A 23,266-nucleotide genomic window follows, 5' to 3' on the forward strand; every position below is an offset into this window, starting at 1 on the left:
AGACCGAGAAAACACTCACCAGAAAAACAGTACACTCAGTACAATGAAAGTTTACCTACGTGGAGGAGTTGCCCAACCCCTGAAGAGTGTCACAGAGTTTTCCAACAGATCACAAGGAACAATCTTAAAAGCATTGTGGGTAAGGAGGAAGTAGGTCTGGCCTGCAAGTCTGCACTAATCTCAGCAACAGTACCAGACTCTCTGCAGCATGAAAATTGATGACTAATGAGAAGTCAAGGGGAGCAGATGGACTATTCTCTAGGGGAAACAACAGTTACAACGCATGTATTACAACGCATGGTTTTACCCCGCATACCAGTACAACAAAAATGGCTTGCTGTAGGGGGTATAAGGTGTTGGATTTAACTCCAACACCTTCCCTACTGTTGCACTGACTGGAGTTGGAATAGTAAATTATTCTATTCCAAACTCCAGCGCAGCCCCGACAGCAAGTTGTGGCAAAAACTTACGTTATAACGGCATGCAGGGTAAAAGCATGCGTTGTAACGTCATACAACCATTCTCTAGCTATGTAGACATATTGGTGAAATGCGATGATGGTCTGGTTGCCACTCTCTCGGGTTCAATGATGGCCAGGTAGTGAGGACTATGCCTCTGCATGGCACGTGGTTGACACGGCCCTCGGTAGAATAGAATGAATGTCCCAGTAGCCACTGGAAACATGCAGGTTTGCAATTCATTGCTGTATACTTCTGGAGTAAAAAGATCCTGAATGTGTCAAGCAGGAGGAATATCTTGTTGCTAAAGTTAATGAGGAATCTGTCATGAATTCTGCCTCGGACAGCTGGGCCATAGTCTACCTGCTAGCTGCCCGCAAGGGTTTGTTAGGCAGAATTCTCTTCATAGAATGGAGCATCAACTCAGGTGAAATGCCGAGCACTGATTCTGAGAGGCACGGCAAACCTCTCAGAGCTCTGCGTACAATAGATCTGAAGGATTGGCTTTCTGAAGTCATTCCTGCAATTGAACATTTCATCTGTGGACAGCAGAGGGTTGGGCAGTCATGTTTCAAACGTTCTCTTACAAAAACCACAGTTGATGGACAGAATGCAGAACAATGTCATACATTCACCCCAGTACAGAGATATGGGCCTAAATCCATCGTTTTTTTGCTCACCACACCAGTTCAGACATGGCCATATGCAAAACAGTCTGACCCTGTGCCTCATGGGAACAGTCCATCAACTGTGTTTTTTTCAAACGTTCTCTTAAACCTGTATCTGAGCAATGGGCCTCTCCCTCCCACCTTCAGTGGTGATCAGATCTAACACCCAGGAGTGGAAAACTGTCCCTTTCCTCTGCCAGGGTTCACAAGATGGACAAAATGCTGTTTATTACCCAAGGAGCAATATGTGCGTCATGAGGTATAGTGCCTGCAGGGATCCTTCGAGAGGGAACATTGCCTGCTAGTCTCCTACCATCTTGATAAAACGGTGTAACTGTTTAATTATCTTGTTTAGAATCCTGCACTGTGTGGTGGATACTTTGTGTTTCATTGAGTGCTTTTGGTGATGACGTGATGGCAAATTAACTGTGTTTGTAATCTCAGAGATCGTTCTTCCTACTCGTAGCCTTTTCTGTATTCCTTATGCAAGGAGCGCTCTTTACTCTCAGGGCACAGCTCCCTTTGTGGCATCCCTCAGCCTGTTGATCTCAAAGACAAGCTGGCAAAAATATAGTTATTATTATTTTTTTAATGTGTCAGGACGCAGTGATTATGTGCCATACAAAGCTGCCCATCATAGTAGATCTTATCTAAAATGTTGTCACATTGTCTTATTATTCCCATATTTGTTCAATATATATCCATATATAAACCGGTCTCAATTTCTGCTTTAAAAGCATTTTTTTAATGGATCTCCCTTCTCTGGTGAAGGGTGTATCTCAGAAGCTTCTCATCCTCTTTCTGTAGCGCACCTTTGTTAATACCAGACCCTTGTCCTGGTACTAGGTGGCCCAAATCCTGCTTAGCGAAGCATCGATCCACCATCACCAATCCACTGCAGCCAGAGCTATCCAGCGCGATGGTGTCCGTGAAAAGATGGCGGGGCCAGTTTAGGTCACCTCACGCTGGATGAGGGGCTAGCTGAGAGGACAGTGCGGCCCTAAGAGCTCTGCCTCTGTTCTGCCTGCCCCCTGTCCAGCCGGCCCCTGCTTTGCCTGCCCTGTCTGCCCCTGCTTTGCCTGCCCTTCCCACCACTGCCATGCCCTGCCTGACCCTGCCTGACCCTGCCTGCCCCTGCCCGCCCCTGCCCCTGTCCTGCCTGCCCCCTATTCTGCCTGCCCCTGCATTATTCCTCAAGTGTCCAGTGCTGGCCCTCACCATGACAGTAGTTATGGTGCCTGCACACGCACTGGAGCCTGACCCCACCTGCTCCCGCGATAGCAAACTGGGAAATAAATAAGTCAATGATATAAACCCCTTCTCCTTGCTTTGGGAGTCGTTGCCATGGTGGAAAGCGGTCGTGAGAAAACTTTATAATTCCTGTCCCAGGAGGCGCGTGCCTCGCGCAGGAGGGAGTCCGCGCGCTGGCACCGTGACGTCCAACCCGTGCCGGCCTTTCGGAATCTTAAACCTTGAAACTGATTTCCCAGAGCCTGGTATTGACTTTCCCGAGTCCTCGCGGGAGCCGTGCACGGCAAAATGAGAGCTGTGCCCGCGGGCCGTGCTGATTGGCCAGTTGATCTGTCGTACCTCCGGAATGTCTTAGCATTCCATTGTAGAAGCATCTGTCGGGAAACAAAAACGTCATTGTCTTTTTTCTGACAATTTTGTGCATGTTTGCATAGCAGGTCTTTGGCACTAATGTACACTTTACTTCTGTGCTGTAGACAATTTCAAAACATTCCCGTCTTTAAGTGGCGACGTAGCTTAAACATTAAGTGAGTGCCTAAGGCACACCTGCAATGTACTCCATCCTTCAAATCAGTAGTGACGAAAGAAGCCCACTTGAAAAATGTGCGCTATTCAACGATAAGACACGCATTATATTTACTGCCAAACACATCATTAAATTATTTTTTAGAAGTGGTACAAATTGTTTAAAAAAAGAGAGATTCCCTGGTTAAACGGGGTCTAAGTCTCTGCTGAGATGATCGACAGCAATCACACCCTGTTATCGATCATTTCTTGGTCTACCAGGGGGTAGTACTAGAGAATCTGAAATACCGGTGGGTGAAATGTGCGTAATTTCCTTTCACATAATTACATGGATATTCAGGAAAATTATATGTAATCATGAAAAACGCATATCTGGCATTTTCGCTATATTTTATTAAAACATGCATCCTCGTGTCCAATTTACAAATAGTAACAAAACAGAAGTGTGACAAACGATAGCCACGCGCATTCTTTTTTTCAAAAAAATCTTTTTTTTTGTTGCATAAAACTCGTGCTCAGCATACAGGGCATGCAGTGGTTGAGGTAATCCCACAATTTACATGTGATCGAAAGCAGACACGAACTTTCGCACAAAAACAGCAATCATAGTGCAGAGTCTAAACATAATGAAAAGATCTTGTTTCGCGACAAGTGGAACGTCGGGATGCTACTCATCATTCACGGGCTTCCCTTCCCAGTCACATCCAACCAGTCGCCTTGATAAGCGCGCCAGTAGCCCCACACCTCGTCCCATTTCTTGTGGCAGCCCCTACTCTGGTTGATCACTTGATCTGCCCATTGGCACAATCCATGCCAGATTCCGAGTCCTCAATTCGGGGAGTGGCCACTGCACCCCAAGCTCTCACTATGTTGCCCTTGGCCACTATTGCCACCACGACCAGCCAGATCTATTGGTACCCGGGCCAAGTCCCTTCCCCCGTAACGCTCCCGGTGTCCCTCTCTCAGGCCTCTCACAGAGCCATCAGTGGGTCTGGGGCGTTATTCATTATTTTCCTGTACGTCATGGAGAAGGCCTTGTCTGCCAATGGGGCCATTATTAGCACCATAATAATCACTGTCACCACCATTAACATTAGCCCAACATTAACACGGCCACAAATACTATCATTACCATCACCTTTACCACCACCACTTCCCTTACCAATCAATCAATCACAGCATTTGTAAAGCGCGCTACTCACCCCACCACTGCAATTACCCCCACTGCAACTGCTGCCACTATTGTGTGTGCACTTTGAGTAATAAAACAGGCGTTGGCAAAGGCAGTAGGTCTGGCTGTATACTGAAATTGCTAGCCAGACTTATTTGTTTTGCCAATGATGGTGATAAATAGAGAAAAAAGGCTTTTTCATAGGCACTATCCTCGTCACTTTTTCACTGTTTTTGACGTTATGTTAGTTCTCAGGAATTTTAGGCATTCAGCCATAGGACACTGTTAATAAAGCACTTACCATCAGTCCCGGCTGGCATGACAGAGGGGTGGGGGTCGTGCGGGGAGGGACAATGGGGTGGGAGGTTAATTTAATTTAAAAAACATTTTTTAAAACGTACCTTCTCCTCCGGTCCCGGACTCCCGCTTTGCGTCTCCTGCTCTCTCTGCTCACAGGAAGCAGAAGCAGGCAGCCTCCCTCTCCTCCCCTAAGCCAATCACAATGCTGCAATGGTAGTGTTGTGATTGGCTAGGATGCCGTCCTTACAGGCGTCTATGCGGAAGCCGTTTTCTTCATGCAGGCTGCCTACATGGAGAAAACTGAGATTGCTATGATTGGTTTGGTCGGCCCTGGGGTCGAACAAACAGGCAGCGCCCATAACATTGGACTAGCCACTCCTCCCCGACCTGCCTGCCCCCAACCAGGCCTACCCTTCTTCTGCTTTCTCGCAGTGTGAGAAGCAGAAACGTAAAATTGTATTTATACCATTTTACTTTTCGGCTTCTCGCACTGCGAGAAAGCAGTGAGGCGACGCACCGATGCCCACATGGAGGAGCCGCCCCTGCACACCATGCATTATTTAAGTATAACTAATGCTTATTAGATTTATTTGTGGTGAGTATCCATCACCAAAACTATCTTCTGGGGAAACAAGTACCATCTAAAAATAAAAGCTATTAAATCAAAGTAGTAACAAAAACCTCTTAACATTTTTGTGCTTTTATTCTGTTTTTTTCGTCCTTGTTAGAATGTTTGCACTGACATTGCTCAGGCAGTAAAATCATTTTGAAACTTCACAAAAAATCTGTAGGGCAGACGGACAATTGTCAGATTTTCCACAAAGCTAAAAAAAATCCCCACTATACACATTTGCCATAAAACATTGCAAAATACCATGCACCAAGGGAAACCATTTTTGTTTGGAGAAGCATTGGCTTCTGCTTTTACGTTCAAATATTAAAACTAATGAGTTTCTGTGAAGCCCAAATGGAATGAGATAATTCATATTTTTTTTATAACTTAATTTAATATTAGTCAAGTATTGTTTCTTCTCCACATGGAGGGATGTTTAACCAATAATTGTTTAAAATCACGATATTCCTTGAGGCAATATTCATATTGTCCATCCCTCTCTTAAAATGATTTGTTTAAATGCTGATATTTGCGGTAAGAAGAAAGGGTATTTAATGCACTGTCAAATCTTCTAACCGGGAATGAACGTTCATTGTTATGCAACTGCAACAAGCAGAAAAAGCAGACTTCAATGTACCTCTAGTTTGCCCACTAGTTTGGCAAGTTTTCAATTTAATCCAGGTGTTGCAAGATAAACTGTAACAAAATGTTCCCCAGGGAAATGCATTAAGCCAACTCAGAACAGAAAGAGGAAAACAAGGGAACTCATCAGCATTATTGCACCAAGCATATTTTTATTTCTTTTTTTATAGTAAAGTAAACCTGAAGGGGTCGGTATTAAATTTAAGTAAGGAAATTGTACCACATCAAGTGCCGTCCTGCGACACCTCGTATATAATATTTATCACAATGTAGGCTGCGTTAAGCAGTGCAGCTCCACACTCCAGAAAACCTGCTGCACTAAAGTTCTGAAAAGAACAGAATGGTCCAGTGGACACCGCTGAGGCAGTGGAGACTGTTCTAAAGGAAGGACACTACAAGCCTTCAACACAGCATCACGGAAAGCGGCCGGTGCCTTCTGGAGGGTGTTCGCTTTGTAGTTTGAGGATATTATTCTGCTATACTTGGAGGGGAACTCCAGCATAATCTCTTTAGATTTGTATTTAGCAAAAGCACAAGGGAATAAAATGTTTGCGAAGGATGCAATGGACCCCAAACATACTGATAAACCACCTTAAAAATTGACTATTGGTAGTAAATTGACAGATCTCCTGCTGCAATGTGTTTGAGCACGATGTCTAAGGCGTGTAAATGTAGACTGAGAGGGAAGTCAACCTGAAAGGCATTGAAGCAGTATCAACCTATGGTTGTAAGATTGTTGTTTTATTCAAACTGAGGCTAGCCTGCCATTAAAAGAGATGGAATGGGAAAAGGGTGGGAAGAAATCAATGTAAAAAAAATAAATATATATATATATATATACCATGTCTGCCTCAGCGTCTTCACTAAGCGTGTCATTTTCCTTCTGCCTTGTTGATATTTAGAACACACTCTGAAGGTGTTATGGTGCAGCTCTGCACCCCACATTACATTTACTGCATGAAAGCCCTCTGGACCTTTACCTAGTGGTTCCTCTACTACCAGACGGATTATCTAGAGGTGTCTAGCCTAAGGGAACCGACCTGTGAGGGCACGCAAAGCCACTGTCCAGGTTGTGTGACTAGTGCAAACCGAGGAAGATTGGATGCACGGAAGGGATGGGGGCCTGCATGATGTGCGATACATTGGGTTGTTAAATTTGCCTTTTTCTGTATCTCCTAAAGCAGGTGGCAGAGAGATTGCCTACTCCAGGGGCAATAATGTTTGGAATTTATTCGTAAATGTGAAGGAGTCTCTCAGAAAAATATAACAACGCCTTTGTGGAATTGTGAAATGGTGACTATGAGTTGCACTTGGGAGTTAGATCCAAGGATGGATAGGGAGGCGCGTTGTACTGTGCTTTTGATGTGTGTCTTAACTATTGTCATTTTAATAGAAACTTTGAAGGGAAACGTGTTTAAAACTCCCATCGAAACCTGCTTTCTTTTTGCTCCTTTTAGTGTTGGTGTAGGTCGTTTAGCTCGTTGTCAAATGGTCCTCTTTGACCCAGAGGCATTCTTACAGTCTGTGGCCAACAAAAAGTACTTAAGTTTTCATCCTTTCTCATTGTCGTCGTGGGCACCTCCGTTTTAGTGACACCCTGTCGAAACTATTCAGAGCTCAACAGGTTTAAAACCGGGTTCCCCAAAGTCGGTCCTGGAGAGCCAGATCCATGCCAGGATGTTAAGATAAGTACATTTATCTAAATGGGGATATACCAAAAATCTGGCATGGAGCTTTATGCAACACAGGTTCTCGGTTTGAAAGAGCAGAAAGGAAATGCGCATGTCATTTGGGGATGTTATTTGAGAGGTTTAATGCTAGTTCAGCTGCAGTCCTAACTAAGCTTTTTATAGACCCCAGAAAAACAAAATGGCTGAATTTGCATACTAGAACACGGAGTACTAAGACGTGCTTGCTGTTTCAGCTGGAGGGTTTTATGCACTGCAGATTTACCAGTGGCGGACTTTAACAGCACCCAAGTTGAAGCTAACTCTGGAAGTCCTGCGTGTTGAATGCGGATGCTGTGTACTGCCAGGAGGCTGCGGAGACCAGCACGAGCTCTGTCCTACTTCTCCCCCTTCACACCGACAACTCTTTCTGTTGGCTCCTTGAAAGAAGGCCCCTTATGCCCTGGGGCCGTCATTCTCTATATATGGCATGTACCTATGCGGCAGCATGCCACTCTGAGGAGTGCAGTTCTCCTCGCCCCATATTATATGAAGACTCAATGCTACCTTCAGTAACCCATGACTGTCACCATGGACAGTGGAGAAGTGTGGCTCAATGGTTAGAGCGGCAGACCCTTATGCAGAGGTCTAGCCCTGGACCAGGGTTCAATTCCCCGCCTCGGCGGATCTTGGGCTCAAAAATTCCACGGATCTGATAATTCTCGCCTCGGTGCCTATTCCAATCATGGAGTCCCACTCTGCAACTCTGGGCAATAGCTTGCTTAATCTCCACAACGGCCCCCACAACGCTAAGGATGCCTGGCCTCCACCTTGGGGGTGCCCAGGAGTGGACGCCTCACAGGGAAAGCCAGGATGGGTTCCACAGCGGTATTCGTACAAGCGTCTTGAGACCCTTGCGGGTGAGTAATGCGCTATACAAGTATCAATTTACATTTTTTTAAACAATTGCACATTTTATGTTACCCTATTCCAAAACACTGCACACAACATGCAACCCTAGAAATGTACATTATGTTGTCTGACAGAATCACTTGTGCACGTGGGCTCTCGTGAAAATAAACGCTGTCTCTGTGGCCCTGCAGCATCTTGCGGAGCTTCATGTCGTCAGTGGTCACACACTCCTTTCTGCAGCACCTCTCCTGATCTAAACATCTGGGTCAGTCTTGGGCCCCACTCCAGCCTGAAGCTGTTCCTCGCCCACTCTTCGTGCAGAATTACAAATGATAGTTGCCGAGTGTCAGCAACGCAACAATCTCCTCAGCAACTATTCTTATTCGAAAACCTCCCCTTCCCCAAATGGGGCTACACATTTTGAGTATTTACAAAAGCACAGTTCTAATTAACAGTGCAAAACCAGCCCACAAAAAGCAGACAAAAGACTGTGCACACAGTGCGCTGATGCCTGTGCTAAAACCTTTAACAAGATCCGCATACTTTGTCAAACCCCGGAATAGTCACATTAACTCACTCGACCTGATAATTCACCCCACATTCAAGCCATGTTCCCCGATTTCCCATTCAGGGGAAGCTTCGTGACTCAGAATAAGCTCAGGGGCTAGCAGAGCCATGGGGCATGAATTGGGAAAAAACTATGAGTCCCTATCATGACACTGGGTCATGTAAACCTATGTCTTTGGACTAGACAAACTTGCAGCTGAACGGAAGTCTGCTTTGGCCATCCAGAGCATTTAACGCATTCTTTTATAGTACCTCTAACTTTATGGTCATAAGCAATGAGGATCTGCCCTACCGTGGTCCCTTTTTAACTTTTGTGAAACTTACTTTTAAGACAGCGGGATACGTTTGAGACACGTGCCGAAAGAATACAGATCTTTGTGGCAGGGTCTGCACCTTCAATTCACAAAAAGTTGCGGAACAATTTCACATATTGCCACCTTCTCAGTTAGCATGATCCTATTAAAAGTAGACTTTCGCTTTGCCATTCTCTCGTTTAGGTGTCATTGTTTACGACCATTAGACTAGTAACCAGATAGACAAATATGAAAAATGGATGTTGGATACTCCAAAAACAGCAAAAGGGTGAAATGAGCAGTAACTCCTGCTCATACTGTGACTAGGAAGATAGGGTTTGCCTCCCTTCTTGCTTTATCATTTAGAAGGACCGCCATAGGAGTGTGCGGGTGGTGTCAGGAAAGGTAGAGCACACATATTCATACCAGTTAGTGAGTTAGCTTACCTACTGACAATGAGACATTAAATGTAGAACTACGTCACTGTATTGTAAAGAAAGAAAAATTATCTTGAGAAGAGTGCTTCTGACACTGAAATGGTTCCCCTACCCTGAGAACTCCCAAGAATATGTCACTTTACATATTAGTGGTGAGCTCTGATGACAGTAAATGCACGTAAGCTGGTGGTTCTTGACGCGGTTGTTAAGTCTGTGAATCCGACTTTGAAAATGGGAAATTCTTGTCCTCCTACGTCACCATAGATCATATGGCTACATGTAACAATATGACATGTAGCTCTTGGTAAGAGATCCCTTAGAATTCAAGGCCGCTGGTACTTATTGTGGCTTTTCATCCAAAAAAGAGTTAAGATGAATGTAGTCAACAAAATTTGTACGTGAGCAAAACTCTATTGGACTGAACTTAAAGAGCCCATTATAGGCTTGAAAGCAATATGTTTACGTGAAAGCAAACAATACTGCCCATTTCTCCCGTTACATCTAATATTAGTGATGCAGAAACCTGTTGCCATCCCACTTATGGGCTATTCATCAGTTGTAGGCAGGGTAATTACCAACAATCTGTTTTATGCAGATTTCAAAGGGCCTCATTATGAGGCTCTGAATGGGAAAGCTCTTCCGTCCTTGTAAATTTAGACAGATTAGTCGATTGTTTTCAATGCTGTCAGTGCTGATGAAAACAAGGTTCATTGGAAACTTCCCCATCATCTGGAGTCGCATCTCCTGGTAATAGCGTTAACGCGAGGAACTGATGGTGCGTTGATGTTTTGTGGATGTGTTAATGACAGTCCTGTTTGTGGCATCGGCTTCATAATTATGCATTTATTGTCTTAGCACGTAAAAGGCAGATGCAGCTGTCATACCAAGACACAAGTGAAATGAGTACTTTCTGTTAAATCTTAGGAGTCTGAAAACTTTTTCTTCTGTTCCTTGCAGATGAGGGGCCATACACCAAATCAGCCAACCAGATGAAGACCACTGATGGAGCCCTGGCGGTTAGAAGACAGAGCATTGCAGGTATGGCTGGTCGGTTGGTAAAAAGTATGGTAGTGTGGTTTAACTGGCAGGAGAGGCGATGATGCGTACCATTTTCTCCCAATGACGATCTGTCGAGGTTTTGCCAGGGACAAGCGTCTTTGTAAAAATATAAACTTATTGTTCCTTATTTTAAAGCATTTTGATAAATGTGCAATTAATGCACAATGACATGCCCAAGCAAGGAAGTTGGTGAGGTCAACAATATGAAATTTTATAAGTAATAAATTATATGCTGACACATTTAGCACTCAAGAAAATTCATTACCTAGGACCCACGGACAAGTGAGTTTGGAAAAGAAAATTGACTGTATTCAAGTAGGATCATAACATTGGAGCACATTAATATTGGGAATGCTGGTGCTGCTAAAACAGGGGAAGATGTTCACACACAAAGCTCCCTCACGCCCTGCTGGCTACCAGCTCTGTTGAGGGAAACAATTTCACACCTTCTTCACGCATGTAAAGCCAGTTACACTCTGTTTTAATTCAACCATAGGCCTCGCTGGGCCTGCTGGACTTCCCATAGTAAAGAAAGGCTTCTTTGGAGGAAAGGTCCAAGGCCGAAGCTGGTGTGAAGTAAGATATGTTACTGTTGAGCTCCTTCTGAATCCATTGGTTTTGGCTCCAGACTCTTGGGTTGGGATAACGCTGGAATTCATAGCCACCTAGATCACTTTACCACTGTGGTAAATCTGCCATCTTCTGTTGCTCAAAGGTTGTACCTTTGGACTTTTTTGATTCTTAGAATCCTCTGCTAGACCCGTTTACAGAGCAGCAAAAACTTTGGGAGGAACAATCCTGTTTTCCTTGACTGCCTCATTATACAAGCCTCCGCACCTTGTTGGGGTCTTGTAGAAGTGGAACAAAAAGACTATATCTCACTTCTCTGCAATTATTAGGAGAGCTCCTCTTGGTCACTCATCAGCCCTTGGGTCTCAGGAGAACAGATTTCTAGGCACAGGTATCTCTTCATCCAGGACACATGCAGAACCCTGCCCACAGTATGCAGCTGGGCTTTCTTGGAGTAAAATTTCCTTCTGGTTATTATCCCTGGAGCAGGCAAAAAGGCCAACCACTTAACCACTGGATTGCAGTTCCAGTGCCTGAGTATCAGCAGGAGTCTGTAAGTGCTCTTTTTCCAGCAGGGTCTTCTTCGTCAGATGAAGTCTTCCCAGATACAGGAATGTTCTGGGAGGTTTTGGTGAGGTGCTCGTCTTATCCTGTTTACTGGACAGTAATTGGGGAATTTTTTTCCCACCCATTCCTGTCTACTTTCTCATTCTGTGCCTACCGCATTTTGCTTCATGTCCTCTTAGATTTACTGTACAAATTCCAGGAAACCTAAATATGAATAACCACTTCTTCCATGAAAAGGGACTCTAGCTCTTTCTCTGAACCAGTTTTCTATTTAAACCAGGTCTGTCTCACCACAATGTCATGGTGAATGAGGGCTGTTCTTTATTGTTATTGGAGCTATAAAGTCTAGGAGGGTCCTCTGGACACATGGGAGCAGATCTTTTCAGCCCCACATGGCACCTGTAAGTCAAAGGAAGTCGTTTGGAGTTTGTCCTTTGCTCTGCCAGCTGTTCCTGTACACCTCCCAGATGGCGATTGTTTGTCACCTCTGATGGGGTGGTGAAGAATCTGTAGTCATCTACGATAGTTCCAAATCAGGAATCATTTCTCAGGAATGGCACCCAGGATTTGGAACTCACTCCCTCCTGAAACCAGGCTCATCTCCTCCTTCACACTTTTTAAGAAAGAAGTAAAAGCTATTTTCATGGCCAAATACATTTGACCTATTAATGTGGATCTGTAAAGATTCTGCACTGATCTGTATTATTCCGCTCGATCCCTACGACTAGGTGTTTTACCTGTATTTTCGTCTTACCTGACTATCTATGCACTCATTTATTTGTAGTATTTGCATTATTGTTGTGCCTGTTCTATTTTACTCCCTAATGACCTGCTTTTCACTCTCTTGTTAGTATTCACTGCATTGTAAAGCGCTCTAATATCTGCAAAGATCTTGTTCGCGCTATATAAAACTTTCAAAATAAATAAATAAGCATCAGAGAGGTGATGAAATACTTGAGCACCTCAGCGCGTATCAGCATCACTGTTGTAAATTTGGCTCAAAAGAGTGCTGTACCAACATGTTCCAAGCAAACAAAGAGGCGCGGAGACTGGCTCAATGCGGTTGAGACAAAGGTTCTTACTTGGAGACAGACAAATTACCAGGCTGAGGTGGTGGTAAATGAGTTTGTTGCTATGTATGCGAAGGTTAACAGCTCGTGGCCTCCTGAAACTGAAATTTACAATATCTACCTCAGTGAATTCATTCTTTCCAGCAGCCAAGCATACAATCTTGTTTCACATGGGGATTGTCTCTGATAGGGATGCTAGATTGATTAAAAAGAGGATGATTTATGGAGCAAGAATAGATTGAACAAAACAAGGACATCAACTCATCAGTATTTAGGCGGTGTCTGCCTGTGACACCTGTGTGCTCACATGCGATGCAAGCTAGTGATAGGGAAAATGAATGGCTGCCTGAAAATACAGCCTGTGACGCAGGCGCCAGATTTTGCTCAGACTGAGGAGACATTCGAAAAAGTTAACTTTGTCAGGAAAATGTTTTTTAGACTCAACTGTAGAGAAATGTTGGAGACATGTCAAATGCATGCATCTTTTTGTTTTTCAGTATTTTTATTGGCCTCAGGTTATATTGTCAGTCAAGCAATGTATAGACAGTACACGTTGGTAATCTATAGACTGGATAGTACATGGGTACAGTCTCTTCATTTGGTAGGGCTTTTCTATAGTAACACAGTCAGAGTGTTGCATCAGAGTCACATAATACCGATAGAAACGAGCAATATTACATTACCAAGACCAGGGACTCCAACCGGAAGTCGCCAGTATATAAACAGTAACAGGCGACACGGGAAACATCATTTACCACGAAGGCATTACCACTACTAACGTTTACCATGTGACACTTACCACGCAAACGTCTTTACAACGAGGGTGCCTTCCACGACCGTCTTTACCACGTTCTGCGTGGGTTGGGGGAAGACGTGGTATTCCTTCCAGTCGTTCTGCGTGGGGTTGGGGGGGGGGTTTGGGGGGCTGGGGAGGGTCTCCCCCCCAAAAATAACAAGCAGGTTACTTTAAAAAAAAAAACGAACATAATTTTAGAAGAAAAAGGAAAGAGCCTCCCCCAAAGACGTGCCGTGTACGTCAAAAAAGCAGTCCTTTTTTTATTTTGGTATACGTGTTTTGACGCTTGTTTCCATGGAGGATGGAAGTAAGGGCTCGTAGAGAAAGACGTGCAGGTAAGACGTTTCTACGCGTAGTAAAATCCTACGTTGTAAATACCAGCGTGGTAAAGCCACTTGCGATGTAAAATTCGCGTGGTAAAGCCATGCGTGGTAATTGAAATCGTGGTGAAGACGGGAAACATCATTTACCACGAAGGCATTACCACTACTAACGTTTACCACGTGACACTTACCACGCAAACGTCTTTACAACGAGGGTGCCTTCCACGACCGTCTTTACCACGTTCTGCGTGGGTTGGGGGAAGACGTGGTATTCCTTCCAGTCATTCTGTGGGGGGTTGGGGATGGTTTGGGGGCCTGGGGGGGTCTCCCCCCCAAAAATAACAAGCAGGTTACTTAAAAAAAAAAACGAACATAATTTTAGAAGAAAAAGGAAAGAGCCTCCCCCAAAGACGTGCCGTGTACGTCAAAAAAGCAGTCCTTTTTTTATTTTGGTATACGTGTTTTGACGCTTGTTTCCATGGAGGATGGAAGTAAGGGCTCGTAGAGAAAGACGTGCAGGTAAGACGTTTCTACGCGTAGTAAAATCCTACGTTGTAAATACCAGCGTGGTAAAGCCACTTGCGATGTAAAATTCGCGTGGTAAAGCCATGCGTGGTAATTGAAATCGTGGTATAATCATATATTCCAGGCGACACTTCCTATGACTTCACTCCTATAGCACGTCACATACATATGCACCCTTAGCAGAATTGGACAAGAACGAAAACTTCGATTACATGTTACAAAGCAGATATTTTAGTTTCTTTGTTTTTGGCGTATGGACCTGATCATATAAAACAAAGTATGTGTTCGAGGGGTTAAGCAATCTTTTCTTGGGAGGAGGGGGGGATAAATATCAAATGCTCAAATATTCAGTTTATATAAGAATCTCACAGGCTCGGAAATCAGTAATATATTTCGCAGGACAACTGAGATTGATGTAGAGAAAGGACTAATTCATAACCGAGCGTAAAAGGCTTCATTACATTTTTTGTCAACAGTTTGCTTAGAATGGGTGCTCAGCCAGAAATTGGCGGAAACATGAATGCTTCTGGGGAAGACAGAAATTTCAATACATTCGTCATCGTGGTCTGATGCATATTATTTTCTTTGACTAAGGGCTGATGGGAAAGGCAGGACTTTTTCACTTACTGAAAGCACGAAGAGCCCAAGAAGGAAAACATACTTGACAAGCTAGAGAATGAAGTATCTCCGCAGAAAACAGTGCATGTATTTAGAGCTAATCATGGGGTCAAAGACATCTCCCACGGTAACAGAGAGTCCGCCTGTTTCATTCAGAGACGGCTCCACTTCTAAGCTAGCTACGGGGAGAGTGGGGTTGCTCACCTGAGGAGTTCGTTTTGGAAATTTAGGGGAACCTGATGGACACTGACTTCCAGGATGCATCAATGATGCGGGCCAATAGTTGGCCAGGACACACACAGTGACATCTCCGATCAGTCATCTAGCTTGGGATAGGGAAGGTGCTCGGCAACTGCACAGCCAGGCAGGGCCAGCGGGACCTCCTAAATGTGGCTCAGAGACTGTACTTCTGCACTCGTGGAAAAGAAGCTGGTGATGGACGCATGCTTAAACCATGTCACACAGAGGATAGTGGGCATTAAAAGGAGAACCCCCCTCGGTTGTAAACCCATCATTGGCGCATCGCAGCGTGTGCACCAGGCGGAGTCGGCACTCCAGGGCAGGCTGAGGCGCACTGGACTGTTAATAGCCATTCCTCTTCTGTCTCTCGTTAAGGGTGGGAATGATTTGCAGGCATTCTGAAGTCAGCCATGCTGGGTCACGTGGCTCGCTGGGGGCAGAAGTAGCATAGCATTGTAGGTTGAGTCCGAGCCTTGAGGGAACAGGCATCACAGGGTCGGATTGGTAAGGCGGGCACTCTGGCAATGGCAGAGGGGCCGGTATCCGAGCGCCAGCTCTGGGCTGCTTTTTTGGGCAGCCTAGGGGGGCTGATTTGGGTGGTGTCTGTGTTAGGATGCTGCCAGAGTCCCAGTGGGTGCCTGAGTGGCCTTTTTGGAGGCAGATGGGCGTCCATTACCTCCCTTTTATCAACGGGCTGAGGTATCACTCCCTTTCTCTAGCTGGGCTGGCCCATCAATGTATGCATAGTGAGCGAGGGCTGCGGGGCCTAAGCAGAAATGGTCTCACTTGTTTTTAGGTGTGTTTCACCAGTGTAAACTAATCTGTGCATTTAAAAAAAATCTAGGTAAAGTTAAGAAAACATGCCTCTGTCAGAGACCCACCCCCTTCTTTTTTTATAAAAGTTTGCCGAAGCAGTGTTTTGCGGAAAGGCAATATGCAAATGTGGGCCAATTTTTTCTTTGCAAGTCCGGGCTGAATTTTAATCCCAATCCAACCCTGGCATCATACTGCTTCAGCCATCCAGAGCGGCATCACAGTACCACACTGGTCATGTCCAGGTGAAGGTCTTCAGCGTGAGGTATCTGTTTTAAGCTTATAGTCCTAGTCTCTGGCGATTAGGCAGCAGCCCGCTGTAAATGCACTGGTCAACTGTTTGGTGCAAGCCATTTGGTGGTGCTCTCTTTGCATGCTTTTTTCCGCTGTGAGGTAGGAGAGGTTTTTGCATTAAAGTTGTTCTGCTGGCAGCATGCAATGGGGTTGCCATGACGTCATGCTGCCACCTATGTGTTTTTTCCAGGTGACAAAGTGTGTGCAGAATCTTTGTCTATGTAGATCAGACCGCTCCCTTGAGAAGAATGAAGTAGTAGTTGTACGAGATGGGTGTGACCCCCATGGTTCTTCTGTTGGCAACATTCATCCTCCATTTTCTGGCGAAGCTAATTCACTCTCTTTTCACCTTTATCATCATGTACCATTTTTTGATGCCTGGTAATATCCACTATATAGTGCTTGCAGTAGGCACTATATGAATAAAATGAAGATGTCCAAACTGTCGCACACAAAATTGTCTGTGATAATCTTCGAGAAAAATGATAAAGGAGTACCCAACAGTGCCTGTGATCATCCATTAACCACACCTTACTCCGCCACTATGCTGGTCAGAATCACTCTTTGTGTGAAAATTAGTCCCAAATACTAGAAGAAGGTCTGTGGATCATTATCGGAGGCCCAGAAGGAAATTCCGTATGTATAACCCCAGTAAATGTATATTCTGTCCCAAATCGAGCCCACCAGTATTGAGGCCAGAGGAGTACCGCCTTCAGACGAGCCCTCTGTGTCCCTCTGCCTCCTCTCGTAGGGAGCACCAGGGGTGTCTCCTTGGGGAGCACTAGATTCATTGTCCAGGAGTTCCTCATAAGAGGAGAAACCATATGCATAGCCACAGAATCAAAATACAGGATAACTGGAGGAGGGAAGCGGGAAATCGCGGGATGGAACACTGGAGCAAAACAGCTTCCATCTTAGAAGTGCTTTTAAGTTTATCTGTAAATAAAAGGCCATTGGCCACCTTCAGCTGCAGTGGTTAACCCCACGGATAAAAAAGGGAACCGACTGGAAAATGTAAAAGTTTTATACATTTACCAGGAGCAGCAAGGAAGAATATAAGTGTAAATGTCGTACACTAGGACAATTTTTCATTTTTGTACATAGAACAATAGGTGAATTGAGTGGAATTACAACAAACTAGTGCAGTTATGAATGATATTGTTAGATAAAACTTTTTTTTCAGCTCCAACATGAAGAGCAGACTTAAATCTAAATATTGTACAGTGGAAAGTATATATTGTAGAGCAGCATAATGGACAGATGCCTCATAACGAGGTATATTGATACATGTACAATGCCTTCAAGTTTCAAAAGTTGAGTGCTTTTTACAAATGGTGCAGTTAGGCTGGCATTGATATCTAGTGAGAGAGCTCTCCAGTGTGTGTGGATCCAAGGGAGTGGAAAGGCACGAATCTGGAGGGCGCACTGGTATTTACAGGGTTTAAGGAGGTGCTGATTGGATGTTATTATATTTGCTGAGGGAATGGATCTAGATGCAATGTCAGAGAGGTTACCTGGTAAACGTTTTAGAAGATTAAGATTGAATGTCTGCAAAGGGCCCTATCCTTAGAGCAAAGCCAGGTAGCTTGATGATGATCGCATGATGTATGGATGTTTCTTGGGAGGTTGCCTCGAACCTACGTGGAAACGTTTCAGACTTTCCCAAGGAGGTCTAATATGGAAGGCCCTATAAAGTACTCTGGCAAAAGTCGAATTTAATGATAGCCAATGAGTGAATCATTGATTTGACTGTACGCGAAGAAGTACGAAGATGGAATTTGCTCATATTTACTATTGGATATCTTGCTACCACGATCGAGGTGGTGAAGATTGACTACAGTTGCATAGAAAGGGTGCAAAGAATGCTCAGATGTCTTGTCATGAGGACACTGTCTTCCGAGTGCTCTTTCTGCAGGATAGCAGAGAATGTGAGGATCAAAGATTTCTAAAGGCAAAAAATGATGTCTTTTGAAATTTGAGCATACTTGCCTTTGCAGTAGTCCCTGTGCAGACCGCTATTGGCACAAGGATTCTCTACATCTTCTTTACGAAAGAGGTATCTATGACTATTGAAAGGGCACATAGATGAAAACAAGAGGGGACTCTGTTCGTCACCCAGTGGCAACATTCTGTTTGTAATTTAATCCGAAACCTAATAATTTGTAGATGCTGAGAGGCCTGCTGCCTGTGCAATATGATGATGAGGCAGAGCATTCTTGAGGTTGCCAAGTGCTGCTCATTTGGCACTGGCTCTTATCTGGAGTCCGTCTGCCATATTTCAATCTTGTTTAGCCCTTCCGGGTGTTTTTACGTGGGACTATATTAGAGGATGTTTGCATGATCGAACTTGCCCATGTTAAGATGCCCTCTGTTATCAGCCTCATTCACTGGCAGTGTTGGAAATGCTTCCCTTGAGTTGAGATGAAGCCTTCTTCCATAATGGCACCTACCTGTTAAGATGTCTACAGCTCTGCCCAGGTATACAATCAAGTTTTGATGATGTTGTAAAGGTAACTGAGTGGTTTTAGTTAGTGGATGGGGTGAGTAAGTGGAGTATGTGGCAAGGCGGGACCCTGAAAAAGATCTTGATTTTTAGAGCTGTAAGTTTAACCCTGGCTTTTTTCTCTCCTCTAGTCTGCACTTGTCTTTAGTATTAATTGTGATGAGTTTTTCTTTGAGACACTTCTTAATTACAGAACGGAACTCATACGTTTATATGACCCCTTCTGGAATATCAACAACATGGGCACACATTTCACGCCTGTACAAGGTCAATAGGATGTTCCCTAATTTGGAGGGAGCCGTGGTCGCATTGCAAAGTAAGGAACACTGTTAATGCTTCACTTGCTCCATTCTTTTGATGCGTCACAGGGCAAACAGGCTCACTGTTGACACACTGACTGTGCCCCACCTAGATAGTGGGACTCAATGGGCAATGCCCACTCGATGGCGGCTTTTAAGAGGGGGCACAGGGGGTTCCTGTCCACACTGAAATGCAGAGTGGTGGTGTCAAACTGGCCAGCTACCTTTCCCCAGTGCAGGTATGAGTTTGTGTTCACACTCAATACATCACATTTTTAGGTCTGAGCTGCGTTGCAGCGCATGCGCTGCTCGCCTTGGTGAGATCTATTGTCATTGGTTTTGTGTTGGGCTTCTTTGGAAGTGGGGTTGATGTCCGCCCTGTCTCCCTTAGGCCCGCCCACCCATCATCTGTTGCTCGCGAGTCATCATGCTGCGTTGTGTCCCTCCCACCTCCCAAACAGCATAAAACAGCGATCGCTTTATTTATTTATTTATTACGGCACCTGTATGCTTGTGTACAGAAACACCCCTCCCACCTCCCAAACAGCATCAAGCAGCGATCGCTTTATTTATTTATTATGGCACCGGTATGCTTGCATACAGAAACACCCCTCCCACCTCCTCAACCGCATCACGCAGCAATCGGGACGGGCTAATTCTTCCAACAATAGGCAGGCAGGGGCTCTCAGAAGGGGTGAAAAAACAGCAAAGCCTCATTTACAAGCAAATGGTCTTTTAAAGACCTGTGAAGTACTCAAGTGCGGCTGTGTGTGTGTCCGGGAAGCTGTCTCAGCACGGGCTGACACACACGACGGGGGGAGGGATGGGGGTTCGTAGGTGCGCGCCTGTTCCAAATTATTATCGTACTTCTTCCTGTCTCTTTGACCTGTCTTGGGTTTTGGTTACGAGAGCAGGGTCATCCTAATTTTATATCCCCCATCATTTCCCTAACTTATGAGTGCATTCTAGTTATAATGGCGAGTCTGTGCAGGATGCATTAGCAAGAATGCTTTGCGCATGCTATGTCAACGGCATTGCAAACCTTCCTCAGACATTTTTGGGGAAGATTACATAATACAGTGCAGAGGGACATACTAGGAAAACGCAGCATAAGGAAACCGGGGCAGACGCAGCGCTCCGGCTGATTCAACAAAACAACTTCAACCAAAAGAATGATTTAGATGAGGAAGAAAGGAAAGGATCATACACACACCTCTATTCCTCAGACTGAGGAGAGTAGCATCGGCGTTGTACTTCTCCTGCGGACATGAAAAGATATTGCTTTCCCATCCCTGACTGTGCTCCGACTCCACAATTCCGATTCCAACATTTTGGTTGCTTGAAGTCGTGTTTGGCACACTGTATTTCGCTCCCGCCCTTTCCCCCTGGCGTAAAAGTCAGTCATGCCACGCACTAGTCTCATTTCCATAAAATTGAATCTAAAAGGTCCTGCGTGCTCCCCAGATAGAGATACGTTAAAGATCACAGTGGTTGGGCTGGAAGTGAACATCCTCCTGTTTGTCTCTCAGATACTTTCGAAAAGCAAAGGGTGATGCGAAGGCTCTCAAAGGAAGCCCAACAGTTTGGGAAGAGGCTCAAAAATGCACTGCACAGGCACTGAGCTTTATTTATTTATTTAAAAAGTTGTATATAGCGCTGGCTAGACCCAGAGGTATCCGAGTGCTGTACATGAGGACTTGCATTGTTTCAGAGCATAGTTACAAGTTACATAGTTACAAGTTACACCGTTTCAGAGCATAGCTACAAGTTGCTGGAGCATAGTTGCATGCGTTAAAAACATATATGTTAGGGAAAAAGCAGGCAAGGGGAGAGATTCAGGGGAGAGGGGATAGGAGAAGGGGAGGTAGACAGAGAATGAAAGAGGGAAATATGTGGGGGAGGGTGAAAGAAACACAACCGGGAGACAAGGAAAGACAGTGTCCAACATCTTGTGTGCTGTGATCCCAGTGGATATGGTGTCATTCCCACACCTCCCCTGTGTGTGGCTCCCTTTACGCTGAGGACTCTCTCAGAGGAGTCTCTGTGACTCCAGGGCATACATACTGGATCGCTCCCCAACAAGGGGGGAGGCAGTGCTTTGGCAAGGGGCGCCATTCCCATACCTCTGCTTTGTGTGGCTCCCTTGACGCTGTGAACTCTCTCAGAGGAGTCTCTGAGACTCCAGGGTATAAATGCTGGATCCCTCCCCGACAAGGGGGAAGGAGTGCTTTGGTAAAGGACACATGGTTACAATAGTTACAGTTGCAAAAATCCAGTACAGAAGAAACAAGTCCCCAGTAGAGGAAAGAGTGAAGGGGAGAGGGGGGGAAGTCATTGAGATCCCCGTGTAGTGGGTGTCAGTCACGGGGATGTTGCAACACTGATTAAGATCTCTAAATTTTTTGGGTCTGAAATTAGTGTTTGGATAAAACATGGTAATTCATCACCTTTCACAAACAAGCACTTGCAATGCAATAGGTCTCGCAATTGCTAGATTTTGAGCTATTGGCAATTTAAATAACAATGCCTTTTATTAATGTGTTTTAAAATTATGCAATTATAAAAGGCATTGTCATTTACATTACCAATATGTCAAAGTGTCTAAAATGTGAGACCTATTGCATTACAAATGCTTGTTTTATAATGTGACTCACTGTCCCAGTCTCTGCTTAGACATACCCAAAGATTTCGACCGCACACCAAACTAATTTATTGTAATATAGACCCAGTTATTAATGGATGTTGATTGGACACAATCCACATTAGAGCTATTTTTCAGACAATCAGAGCAGAGACAGAGTTCTTCTACCATACTATTGATAGTGCCCCATGAATTGAGATGTGTTTGTGCCTGTTTTCTTTGCACCCTAGGGAACCTTGGTACTACAGAAAGGGTCACAGGCACTTGTATGTCCCCTCCTGTTGTATGGATCGCACTGGTGCAGCTTCTCTGTTATCCTGTGCCATCTTAAGGCGGTGGCATTCCTTCATTTGTTTGTGTGGCTACATGCAAGTGAGGAAACACCTTTGCCGCTGCGTCTGTGCCATATTGCCATATTACAGAAGCGGGCATAGAGGCATTCAGATTGTCGAGACCCAGACTAATTGTGTACTATATAGGAAGTAGCTCAGTGTCCGTGCACTACCTGATGTCCCTTGGGATGCACCCAAGTCCCAGGAGCCCTCCTGCACACTGCACCCGTCTGCGTGAAATCCTTGTCCCCTCATCAAAGCACCGCCAGACCCTCATCATTGAAAAATGGACCAATGTTTTCAACCCACTGGGACGTCTTTCAATGCTGCGCTGTTCCCTTTGCAGAGGCAAGTTTGCACTTTCACTTGTGTCAGCGCCATTTTTTTTAATGTCATGTGGTTCACTATCCCTTCTCATACTTGGCACTCAAAATGAAGGTGTAGCCAGACAGTGTGTGACACTTGACATAATACAGCCCCTGGTTTTCTTGGGGCCAAGTGGTGCTCTACCCACCCACTGAATGAGGCACTCATTTGTGAACACAAATCTGATTTTGCCTGGACTGGCGATGATTTTTTCAAGCTCTCTGTAGTTTTTTCCTGGAGGAGTCTAATTTGCTCTGCCTGTGCAGTACATTATGAGAAAACGAGAAGCAGAGCGTAGTTGAAATACATACATTTTCTGGTGTTTGCATAATGAGCTTTGTAGCCATTTCAGCTCGTTTGATCTTTCATGGGCCCTGTCAAATGCCTGCTCTGATCACGTCGCTTCTAAGCATTGCTGGAAAGCAGAGTAAAGCGACAAATGTAGATGTAAGCAGATTGCAATCTGTTGCATTACAGCAATGTGCTTTGTTCCTCTTTCTCGCCCATCCTGCATCCCTGTCATTTCTTGCTGCAATTTAATCCGATTCAAAATAGCTTCTCCCTCTTGTCCTTCTCAATCTCATATTCTTGATAATTTTCCAGTGTTTAAGAAATGGGCCATTTTGATCCTTTCAGTCATAAGTAGCCACCACCACTTCTCAGCCTCTGCTCTCCCACTTCCATGATCCGGAAACACAATGGATGTTGCACGTCCATCTTGTGACAGATTGAGTGAGACACAATTC

At 44.8% G+C, this 23,266-nt stretch overlaps 1 protein-coding gene across 7 annotated transcripts in view; it reads left to right on the forward strand.

Moving 5' to 3' along the window:
- Nucleotides 1–23,266, forward strand: part of GRIP1 (glutamate receptor interacting protein 1) — a 1,198,832-nt gene that overhangs the window by 768,693 nt on the left and 406,873 nt on the right. For all 7 annotated transcript variants that reach the window (XM_086919026.1, XM_086919023.1, XM_086919024.1 and 4 more), the window contains exon 2: nucleotides 10,462–10,542. In XM_086919026.1, the coding sequence (XP_086775152.1) occupies nucleotides 10,462–10,542 (81 nt within the window). The remainder of the gene's footprint in view (nucleotides 1–10,461; nucleotides 10,543–23,266) is intronic.

Source organism: Lissotriton vulgaris, chromosome 1_1 (assembly GCF_964263255.1).
Source record: "Lissotriton vulgaris chromosome 1_1, aLisVul1.2, whole genome shotgun sequence".
Taxonomy (NCBI): Eukaryota; Metazoa; Chordata; class Amphibia; order Caudata; family Salamandridae; genus Lissotriton; species Lissotriton vulgaris.